Source organism: Sinocyclocheilus grahami, unplaced genomic scaffold (assembly GCF_001515645.1).
Source record: "Sinocyclocheilus grahami isolate Dianchi unplaced genomic scaffold, SAMN03320097.WGS_v1.1 scaffold46.1, whole genome shotgun sequence".
In the NCBI taxonomy this organism is placed as follows: Eukaryota; Metazoa; Chordata; class Actinopteri; order Cypriniformes; family Cyprinidae; genus Sinocyclocheilus; species Sinocyclocheilus grahami.
In genome coordinates this window covers 412,207-424,956 of record NW_015505225.1, presented here as the reverse complement: position 1 = coordinate 424,956, position 12,750 = coordinate 412,207, and the positions used below count along the sequence as shown (strand labels likewise).

General features: G+C 36.2%; 1 protein-coding gene across 2 annotated transcripts in view; it reads left to right on the top strand.

Moving 5' to 3' along the window:
• Positions 1–12,750, top strand: part of cadm1b (cell adhesion molecule 1b) — a 188,611-nt gene that overhangs the window by 120,916 nt on the left and 54,945 nt on the right. For both annotated transcript variants that reach the window (XM_016268471.1, XM_016268469.1), the window contains exon 2: positions 8,793–8,939. In XM_016268471.1, the coding sequence (XP_016123957.1) occupies positions 8,793–8,939 (147 nt within the window). The remainder of the gene's footprint in view (positions 1–8,792; positions 8,940–12,750) is intronic.

The window sequence follows — 12,750 nt, the reverse complement described above, 5'->3', positions numbered from 1 at the left end:
TTTACAAATGAATAAAAACCAAGTCAAAGATGCAAATAAATATTTATTAAAGCTGGCAGAAAGACATTGCAAGGCTTTTACTGGTAAAAATTAAAAATTTCAACAGTTAAAATCTTATCATAAAAATAACATAGCATCACAAAATAACTACAAATACTTGTTATATTACAAAAATATAAGCCATATTCTGAGTAGAACATTAACTTTCTATAAAAATTAAGGTCAATCAACAGAATTCGTATAATTTTGGTTAAAAAGGGATCAAAATAAAATGCTGGAATCAACATTATATACCACAAATTCTGTTGTTTGAGCTTATGTTCTATTACATTTAGAATATTCCTGCAAAAGACAATTTAATAAATACATACTGAAAGTCCATCAACTTTCTGAGATGAGCACACACATGAGGGTTGTACCTCTTCTCTGAGACCTTTCCACTTGTTTTGCTTCTATCCGTCTTGTATCCAGTGAGTGTTGTGATTCCAACAAACCATCTGCACATAAAAACAAGCAGAAGCTTTAGAATAAAGTTCAGTATTGAATGAAACTAGCTCAGTTTAATCCTTAATCAGGCTAACTTGTCCAATCGGGCATGTAAAGATGTCTTTCACTAAAAAATTGTCCCGGACAAGCTTTAATGTCAGTACAACTACAGTGGCAATAGACACACATTTACATGTAACGTTAGTTTCTAATTATAGTAAGTTGTCATGTCAATATGGGACAGTTGAACACATATGAACAAATGCAATTTCACATATTTTGCTGTTCGTCAATTATTTAGACAGATAGTAGTTACTATGACAATCGTTTGCACTGGGCATTACGTTAAAAGTTGGGTAAACACTACTTTAAATGCTCTCAATAAGAAAATTAAACTGCCAAAATGAGAAAAATGCAGCATTTAGCCTAACTATGCTGTGATAGCAATTTCCAGCTTGCTGCACATACCAAGGCCGCTTGTCTAAATGTCGTGATAGCAGGCTATTGTAACATGATATCGCTTATACATTAACTTAAATAAATATGAAAGGATATACTGTATTTCTTAAGTAAAATTTAAGTGAACTTACCAGGAATTATGAATAAAGCCTCTAATCTTCAATCGTTCTCGAGCTGCTCCAGTTGGCTGGATTTCAGATTTGAATGAAACGCGTGCAATCCCATAATGCCACACTACAGTAAGTTAGTGTAAAAACCAGGAACTACAGTGACAACACCTGCTTCTTGTAAAAGAATTACAGATGACATGGAAATATACTGTTAACAACTGTAAAACCTTATTTGACCCATAAATGCATTGCGAATTACAGCTACATCTTAAAATAAAATGTAAAATGTTTAAACAGCCAAAAATGAAAGTGTGATGTTTATCTGCTTACCCCCAGGGCATCCAAGATGTAGGTGACTTTGTTTCTTCAGTAGAACACAAACTGAGATTTTTAACTCAAACCGTTGCAGTCTGTCAGTCCTATAATGTCAGTGGATGGGAATCACGGCTTTGAGAGTCATAAAACATACACAAACAAAACCAAATGAAACCCTGCGGCTCATTATGATACATTGATGTGAAAAGACACAAACCGATCTGTCTGTGCAAGAAACTGAACAGTATTTATATCGTTTTTTACCTCTGATTTTCACTGCAATGTCTTAACTGTCCTGAGTGCGTTCGCGTCTTCTTCTTCAGCCTGCTTGTGAGGCGTCTTCTTCTTATTCTTGCTTGACGGCGGATCTCAATTGGGAGTGTCAATGGTCCATTTGAGAGATAGGTGGCGGTAATTCACTTATAAGTCTGCGATCCGCCGTAAAGCAAGAAGATCTCAGTTTGTGTTCTAATGAAGAAACAAAGTCACCTACATCTTGGATGCCCTGGGGTTAAGCAGATAAACATAAATTTTTCATTTCTGGGTGAACAATCCCTTTAATCTGAGTTTTTGTCCTAACCAGCAACATGCGAAGTTTCTATTTTAGAAACTGTTGCTATTTCTGCGACGTTGCGGCAGGAACAACAACATGCAAACTAAATATTGCGTGACATTTACAGCCATGCGGAAAGCAACACTAGATAGATTACCTCAGATCTTGAAAATAAGCTAAATTTAAGCAAACGTGAAGGCGAACTCAATATGAACCAACAAGTGTTTTCCATAACAAAGATATCGGTCACTCAGTATGTACTTTCAATAATGTTAAAATGGTTTTGCATTTATCAGTTAGATTATAAACTTGTCCATTTCATTGGGAGTGCAGTGCGCTTCTCGCTTTCGAATGGCTGTGATATTTGATTGATTCTGTCGATTCGCATTGTCGTGTCACTTCTAGTGTTTGCGGTTAAATTGCTCGTCGCTGTCTGGTTAGGACACGGTGTAACACATCAACGGCAGTAGCCTGAATCTTACAAAATCTGGCAAAACATGTCACAGTCAATTTATCACCACAATCCAAAGAATGCAATTTGCTTAAATGAAGCTTCTTTTATCACCATTAATTTTTTTTGCACTGTGACATTATTTAATGACATTTCCTTCAATTATCATTAGCATAATGAGATAAAAGATTCTCGTTATCATATTTAGCATAATGTGAAATTGTATAGAGATAGATAGAGATAAATTGCAAATACATTTATTCTGCTGCCTGTTTATTCTGCTTTCATTGTACAACAGTTTTGTTAAAACAGTGACTGTTGACTGTTAAAATTACTGTATTACATAAAGAAAATTATCACTTAACATAATAGGAATAGTAAAAGTTAAACATCAGGACTGATTATGGTAATGAGGGTTGGGGTACAAATGTTCTTGAAATAATGTAAATTTTAGAAATCTTAATGGTTTCAAATGTAGGCTTTATTTTTCTTTTTGCAAAATATAATTTGTTTTTCAAATCGTTTTTTCATGACAGGCTTTGTGACGTTCACACAGTGAAGAAAAACCTGGAAACACAACAGTTGTAAAGGCAGTGACTTTGAGGAAACCGTTTTGTGAAGAAAAAAGGCATAAAAGAAAATGTTCTAGTCATACAGATGGGTTTAAATTCAGACGTGTAATCTATTTCAGATGACTTCTTCACAATGCAAAGACGTTCACTACTGCACTTGCACGCCTCCACACTCTGCAGTCAATGAATCAGTAATTCTTTCATGCCTATGCCATTCTGACAAAGCCAGTTCAAAACTTCCTTTAACAGGGGCATAGTTCAAACCTACCGCGTGCTTGTGAATAGGTACGGCTGAGATGGTAAAGTTGTGCATTCAACAGAAAAGTAGCTATTTCCTTTCCCAGTTGCACTCAATTTCTCTGGCTGACAGGAAAGGATGCTGTCTAAATAGCTGTTGGACAGGTTTATGTTTGCCTAACAACTGCGTTCCATCGTCTGTTTTTAGACAGTTTCACGTCAACCTGTTGGCAAGCAGCCATGACTTGGAAGTGCAAATGAAAATGAATATTTGAAGTGAAGAAGCCATTAATAACCTTCTAAAAATTGCTTCTTTAAATGAATTATTAAGCCAACTCTCGCATTAAAATGCATATATAATAATTAATAATACTAATATAATATACAATTAATAAAGCATATTCCCAGAGTACCTTTTCATGTGTATCAACCTTGAGAAGTTCTCGCTTCAGGAAATGCGAATATTACCCATGGGATCTGTTCTTAAAAAGACTCTGAGAATGAAAGATATGCTATTATCATGAAACTTCACATGAGTTAATTACATTTCCGAGTCATGTGACTCAACCTGTAGAGTGCTCCAATCCTCCGAGCACCTTCTATATAGCTTATTCGTAATAAAGAGCATTTACTTTCCATTCACGTATATGGCTGTGTGCCAAAATCTAGTGAGCTGCCTACCTATGGTGTTTAGATAGCCAGCGCGCTTGGTTTTAAGGAGTAATCATATAATAAGTGCTGTTGAGGGGAGGTCAGAGATAGAGCTCGTTGTAAATGTGAGGGATGGACACCTTGGTGGGGTTATGGGGCAGAACTGAACCAGACTGTCATGGCCTTGAAGGCTAAATGAATGAGTTAAATCACAATCAGTCTTTTAGCCAATCACATTTTGGCTTGCTTGAGGTGACATTGTAGATGAGGTACACTGCAATTGCAAAGATAAAACACGCTCGTATGACTGCCGTCTATCTGTCATGTTCACCTACAGGTTCCTCAGAGCTTCTTTGTTATGGCATCATGTAGTTTAGCTTAGTTTTTTTTAACACGGACAGTGAGTTGGCAATATTAGTGTGTGTGTGTGTGTGTGTGTGTGTGTGTGTGTGTGTGTGTGTGTGTGTGTGAGATCGTTTTTTTGGCTTTTAAAGTTGAAGTACAAAACAAAAAGTTTGTCGTTTTTGGACACTTAAAAATTTATGAAATTCAGTCGACCATATAGAAAATATCAAATTATGCTGGAATATTTCTTACAACTTTTCTTTTTGATGTGATTTTTACACCTACTAGTCTCAAGGTGATTTTTAGTGAATGTATAAAGTCAGTATTTGTCAGAGGTGCTAGAAGAGGAAGCAGAGGTGCAGTTCATCTATGGATATTTGACAACCACAAATCCACCTAAATTCTCTTATGCTCACCAATGCTGCATTTATTTGATCAAATCATACAGTACAATCACAAACAATACAATACAATACAAATACAGTAAAAAGAGTAATACTGTGAAAAAAATGGACAAATTAAAATAACTGATTTTAAAATGTCATTTATTCCTGTGTTCAGCAGTCATTACTCCAGTTTTCAGTGTCACATGATCCTTCAGAAAATATTCTAATTTGCTGCTCATGAAACATTCAATATGATTTTAAACCGTATTTTCTGCATAACATTTTTGTGGAAACCATGATACACTACTATTCAAAATTTTGGGTAAGATTTAAAATAAAATAAAACAAAATAATATTTTATTCAGCAAGTATTTAAATTATTTTAAAAAAGTGAAAGACATTAATAATGTTACAAAAGATTTCTATTTCAAATAGATTTCAAATGCTCTTGATTTGAACTTTCTGTTCATTAAAGTGTCCTAAAAAACAGCATTACAGTTTCCACAAAAATGTTAAGCATCCTTTTTTAACATTGATAATAAGTGACACTAAACGAATACATTACATTTTAAAATATATCAGTATAGAAAACCCTTATAAAACCCTTATATATTTAAATTGTTATAATATTTCACAACATTACTGTTTTTACTATATGTTTGCTTAAATCAATGCAGACTTGGTGAGCATAAAAGCCTTTTTTCAAAAACAACAACATCACCAAAAATCATACATTCACTAAAAACCACCTTGAGACTATTAAGTTGAAAGTCACTGTGAAAAGAATAGAAGATTAAACAAAAGTCATACAGGTTTAGAACTACATGATGGTGAGTAAATGATGACAGAATATTAATTCTTAAATAAACTGTGCCATTAATTGTCCAAATACTTTTTTGGGGCTCACTTATGGCGCTTTTCCACTGCGTGGTACGACTCGGCTCGGTACGGCTCAGTACGGTACGGCACGGCTCGGTTCGGCTCGGCTCGGTTTGCGTTTCCACTGCAGTTTAGTATCGCTTTAGAATGGGCGGGATTATTCACATGTCGTTATAGTTGCGCCGCCTCTACTGCCGCGACTCCTAAAAAACTTTTTCATTCCGCGTCGCCCCATCAATCCTCTGCTATCAACGAGAGGAACGTCTGTACTTCCTCAACAGGGGCAACAGCCACTTTTTGGTTGTTAAAAAAAGGTGCGCTCGTTCAAAACAGTTGCGTTCGATCCTTCGCTGGCTGTGCTGATTTAAATCTAGCGGTTCTTTTGTGTTTGTGTCGCAAGTTCAGTGACGCAGGTAGTGACGATTCTCTCCGGCCAATCCGTGATCAGCAGAGTTAACACGTCACGTTTTGATAACGGTACGGTACGCTTGGAACCCCAACCGAGGTGGTACTAAAAAAAGTACCAGGTACCAGGTACTGTACCCAGTGGAAAACCCCCCAAAATTGAACCGTACCGAGCCGTACCGTGCCGTACCATGCAGTGGAAAAGTGCCATTACAGACATTCCAGCATCGATCTGTAAAACCTTAAAAATGATGCATTTCCAGAGTCTAATATCACTTATGGCCTTATGCTAATGTGGCACAGCTTCATAACATTTCAAAAACAGCTGAATTTAAAGTGACATTTCCTCAACGTTAATGCGCTGCAACTCTTTCTTATGAGCCTTTTCAGTTCTGGCAAGGCCATCCAGCTAGTGCTTTTTCCTTTCTTTTGTTTGGCGTGATTGCGTCAGCGTGAAACCTGGCTTCACGGATGTTTAGCGTCTGCCATGGCCGCAGATTGTGGCAGCACAGCACCTCTGTGGTCTCAAAAACACTCCCAGCATGCCTGTCTGCTAATGCTCCTTCATGGAGTGGACGATGCTTTATCATCCCTAACATTCACAACTCGGGAGGACAAGCTAAATGTGTTGTTTCTCCACGCCGATTTGTTGTTCTTGACTGGGACATGCGAGGCTGAGCTGGACACAGTTGTAGTGGGGAAATTAAGATGTTTTTCAAGTCTCTGTAAATGTCATGAGTGCTTGAAGGAGTCTGATTGCTCAACCATACAAATTTGCATCGGGTGTTGTCTCACGGCGGCGCTAAAAATAGTGTTTTACTCTCCGTGCGAGGATGAAGTGTTTAAAAGCATTCTTTGGTCATTTTTTATGCCTCTCAGCTTTGTGGATATAAATATACAGCAAGGTGACTTTTGCTTTTCTGCTGTCTTCACCTGCAAGGTATAATGGATCCCCATTTTGAATGTAAACCATAAGGGAGTGATGCAGCCTCTAATTATTAGCTGTTACTGGCTTGCAGTGAAGTGTATCAGATACTTTGTGCTTGCCTGTGTGTTTGCAGAGCTTCGGGTCTGGGTATTATGCTGTTGAGAGCTGCTGTTGATTGCCAGCTTCCATCAGCTTGTGTTTAGATGGAGAGGTTTGATAAAGTTCTGCCGTGAGCAGCAATTACCAGCCTTCCCCTCTTGGTTGCTGAGAGCTGCAGTCTTGTAGCCGGGGTGTTCCACACACACCCCAAACACACAACGCTGTAAAATCAATACGTCCAAACCGAGAACCCAGCCGCTACATCTTAACATTGCGAGTCTGCTTGACGTCTACATGCTTCTCCAAACGTTGTTGCTTGTTACATTTATTTGCACGTCACTCTTAGTTTCTTTCACGCCCTGCAAATGTATGCACGTGTTATGCAAAAACATCAGTATTCAAAGGATTCCTCATGAGGATTCGCATTATCATGGCAGTCATCTATTCGGCTTCAGCCTCAATTTTACAATTTCATGATACCAGAGCAGAATGAAACAGGATCTGAATTGTAATAGTATTTTCTGGGGGTTTTGTGCTTAAAGAAAGAGTGTCATGATTGCCTCTCTGACTGAATAGCAAGGCAACAGCCAAATGAGAAAAATTGTGTTCAGTGGATGCATTGTAATTACAATCCAGATTGTGATAAGACATGCCAAATGTAATAACCTTATTCAGGTATGGCAGTGATGCTCACTTTTTTAGAGGCCTTGGCTCCGGAAGTGGATTTTTTTAAAATTCATTTTCTGAAGATTTCAAAAGTTCTGCAATAAAAAAGCAATAAACCGAAGCAGTGGCCTTTGAAATGAATCACAGAATGGCAAACATGAATTTTAAACTAATAAGTATATTAAAATTGAAGGTAAAAGGTATGAGACTGTATACTTAAACTTTTTTTAAACCATTTCAAATTATTATGTAGTAAAATAAAAAATGTGCTAGTTATCATCAAGTACACAGTAGAACTCAAATTTATTTATAGTTATATAGTTATTAAATGTAACTATTTAAAAAATCGAATATATATTTATAAATGTATATATACAGTGTGTGTATATATATATATATATATATATATATATATATATATATATTTCAAATTAATTAGTGCTGTAAAATCATTAATCACGATTAATCACATCCAAAATAAAAGTTTTTGTGTACATATATACTGTATATATACAAGCATGTATATATTTCATAAAAATATGTATATATATATATTAAATATATTTATATATAATATTTTTTCTGTAATATATACATGTGTGTGTGTGTGTGTGTGTGTGTGTGTGTGTGTGTGTGTGTGTGTTTATATATATACATAATAAATATAAACAGAACACTCACATATATTATGTAAAAAAAACTTTTATTTTGTATGCGATTAATCACGATTAATCATTTGACAGCACTAAAATGTATCAATTTATATATGCAATAAATCTCAAATATACTGTATTTTATAAGCAAAAAATTATTTTTATTTAATTATTTTATAAAATATAAAAATATATTAAATATAATAATAAAATATACATTCAATATATCAATATCACATTTAATGTCAAATTGTATTGTGTTTTGTGTGTACAGGGACTAATTATTTCATTTGCAATGAGAAGTCTTTGCTGATCATATCTGCCACTATTATTGTTTCCTATGTAACAGCGTCTTTTCTGATTGGTGGATTTCTTTCCAGGATTATGGGTAGTGTAGTCCTTCATTAGGAATCTGGTTGGTTTTTAAAGAAAACAATCTAAAAAGTCTAAATCACACTGACTTTCGTCATCGCTCAACCATTTCAAAGCATCTTTCTCGAAAGGTTTTCATGTTATTCCATATGATGAAAATTAATGGGATTCGTACATCTGTTGCTCTGTATTGTAAGTCTTGTATGTGTTTTCTGTGTGTTACAGCGCAGGGTCAGAACCTGGTGACAAATAATGTCTCGGTGGTCGAGGGCGAGACAGCCATCATCAGCTGCCGGGTGAAAAACAACGACGACTCCGTCATCCAGCTGCTCAACCCCAACCGACAGACCATCTACTTCAGAGACGTTAGACGTAAGCAGTACTGACTTCTCTTTCATGTTCACGGCAGAAAATGTCATAATCCGCCCAAAGCCTGCATTGTTTTTTGCAGAACATTCCGATTTTACGCAACAAAATGGCCCTGCAACCCCATGCAAATTCATAATTCGACACCTCGGCATAACCAAGCGAGTCTCCTATCAAGGCATTGCATTGTTGACAAGGTCCTTTTCAATAATTGAGTGACAGGGTGTAATTGTGTCAGGCTGATTAGAGTCCTCTGAGCGGACCGTTTAGATTCTAGCCTTGAGATTGTTTAGAAGCTCAACGGTGCTCTGCATGCAAAGCATATAATCTTGCCTTCCCTGCTAAATAAGGGCCTTGATGAGCTGCTAAGTGACGGTCTGACCCGTGATCCGAACCTAGTTTAGCTAATGTGTGCGAATAACCTCCTCAAACCCTCCTCTGAAGAGTTCTCCATACAAATTGCTCCTGAGGTAATCTAAGATGCATGTGCAGATCAACGTTTTCAGAGGTATTCCATGACATTTCAAATGCAATTTACATGTGCTGCTGGCCTGTCTCTCCGCGGGATCCCATATCCTGCAGTTTGAGTAAATATTCAAGGACGTTTGAAGTATTTGTAGACGTCTTGTTCCTCTTGACAAGTATATGTTGAAGTAATACTCTAATAACAGCATCGCACTTTGTGAAAACAGACGTTTTATGTTCTCGGTTGCTATTGGGATTAATGCTTGTTCTTTATTTATGCACAACCATATGTCGGTAACGCTTTTTTCCAATTCTACTCGACCTTTCGGCCAAGATTTCATAGCTTCTAGGGAAACTGGGTTATTTTTACACCCCCTTTCTTTAAAGAAACACAGTGATTGAATGTTGGAGTTAGAAACACATTTACGTTGCGTTATAATTCCGCTCGCTCACTCGTCTCAGCGTTCGAACACATTGATGAAAGGTCAGGTTGGGATTTTGTCATGACTTTATCTAATTTAATTAATGTGCTGGTGGTACCTAATTCTCCTAATGGGCATATTTTAGCGGCAGTTACAACCGACGTAAGCTTTCCGATCGGCGGGTTCTGCGAGAGGGAAAGGCAGGATATGGGTTGGGGTTTAGGGGAGGAAGATAGACAGAAAAAGAGGGAGAGTGAGCATTCTCGCCTCAAGCTCTGACATTATTTCTATGGATGTGACTGGAGCCTTCAATCTCTTTAATGCTGTAATGTATTATTCTGTCTAATGTTTACTGGGCTGCCAGCTCTGTTTGTGAAAAGTATGACCACTTGAACAATTCATAGTTTTATCCCTTCAGCACAGATGGCTGGCACTGTGCATTCGAAATGACACAAGAATGTGAATGTGTCTTAGCACATATAGCATGCACCTGTGGATGCCGGCCGATGATATATTGCACTGTGCGCTTCGTTATATATTAGCATTATGATTCGGCGGCGGTTTATTGTTGCCGCTGTGGAGCGATGGCTAAGGTTTTATCACATTACATTCAGACCGCTATTCTCATTTCCTGTCACTTACGCTAGAGCTGCTCTATAAGCCTTTTAAGAGCAACTTAGAATTAAACAGTGACTTTAACAGTGATGGTCGGAGAAACTGTCATTTTCATTTTCTCAAGACTTAATGATATTCGCTACAAATTACATTTCCCCGCTCAAAGATATTTTTGTCACTTTTTTCAGTACACTCAAGTGAACTAAATTATAATGCGATTAATGCCAAGAGGATGACGACTGTTTCAGTGTCGTGTTATAGCGTCTACTGTTCGTATAGCATACTGTTATTCGCCTGTTCTCCTAGGAAATTTCATTCACTTGGGATCTTTGGGTAAAATGTAACCCACATTGCAGGCATTAAAATTTCATGACTTCATTATTAGGGTACAACAGGTCTCACCTAAAGGAAAATGTGTTTTTTTATGATTTTTTCCCCTAAATATTAAAGAACCTTGGGATGCAACTTGTCCCATTTCTCATTTATTTAAATCATATTTGGCACTTTATAATATTTTATATAGTTTATAACCACGTTTGTATTGTTCTGCTATTAGTAAATGGATTGCGTGCATCTAACAGATGCAATACAGCTAGTTCAAGTAAATTTTACAAGTAACAAAGCCCAATTCTGACTGCAGAAGTCAATATGGTTCCACTTTGCACATCTTTTCAAGCTATTTGTTGCAGTACTACAAAGCACTGTAGTGTTTTATTTATTTATTTTTATTTTTATTTATGTATGTTTTTCTTCTTGTTGTTTCCATGTAGTGTTTTAGAAGAAAATAAGAGCCTTTTTACACCAGGAGAACTTTTTTTAAAGGGCCTGAAACATTATGGCATTTAAAACCCACTCACATACACTGATTATAAAAAATATGTATAGTCTAAATATAATGTATCAAATATTTTCAAATTTGATTAATGAATTAAAAAATCTGCATAAAATAAGTTGAAAAGCATAATTGTTTTTTATATATGGATAAAATGGAACACTATTTATTTATTTTTTTAAATAAAACATTTTTAAACTATAAATTTGCTCTATAATGAGCCCCTAAGGGGACATTGTGATGGAAAAAACTATGAGATGGGAAGAAAATTTCATTTAAATGCAAACGCAGTGTTTTTTAGGGAAAACACACAAGTTTTGTGAAACACAAAAAACACTGAAATAGGGATGCACCGATACCACTTTTTCCAGTACTCGCCCGATACCGATACTTTTATTTTTGGTACTTGCCGATACCGAGCACCGATACCAATATTTTATTGCATTTGTACATTTTTTAAATATTGGGTACAGAAAGCAAAAGAGTATGTATAATGTTAGTTGGTTAACTTAATTTATCAAATAGATACAGTCAAACCAAAATGTATTCAGACACCTTCAACATTTCTCACATTATCACAGTTTATTCGCTATAGTTTAGAAAATGGTAATAAAATATAACAAGAACTCAGAATTAAACGGAGTCAGAACAAATTCAGCTTGATAATGTTAGATAACCCCTTAGCCTTAATGACAGCCTGTAGTCTCCTGGGCATGCTGTCACCCAGCTTCATGCAAACCTCAACTTCAAAGTTTTTTCCCAGACTCGGTCTGAATAATTTTTGGTCCCAAATTTGTATCAGTTTTACTGGTAGTCCACTGTATGAAGTGAAATTTTGGGTATAATTGGTCACAGTTTACTTTATTTTGCTATCCTCACTTACATAAATGAACTAGTGTCCTGCACCCACTAGTAAAAAAAATATCAAAAATTATATCTGGTGTCTGAATAATTTTTGGTTTGACTGTATATCCTTTGGTTATTTTATTTTCACACATAATTATGCCCATTAAAATGTATTTGACAAGTTTTTGTTACTTTCACTGTTCATTTTTTGCTCTATGGTACATCATCTGTAATTTAATAGCATTGCAGCGGCTTAGTACTGTAATCACGTGCTTTGCTGTAAAAACACAGGGAACCACTCGTTATAAATCTCCTAACTGATATTTTCAGAAATAGAAGTCGCGTTTTTTCATCTGAAACGTGCTGCAATTTATATTCCAAAGCCACTCATATAATACAGAAACGCTCAAGCAAGCAAAACTCGCACAATGTGTGCATGTATTTGTTCTGATGCAGAATAGTACAGCCTAGAGCATTTCACACAGGCTGCTAGATTCACTTTCGCCAGAAAGTCGTGTATGCCCAAGGTTAAAAATAAATGACGTTTATAGTGAATGCCCCTATAAATGGTCTTATTTTTACGATTTAGTTTTAATCCCAATTATGCTTGTGCTAAGTGAGTGAACATCAAAGATCG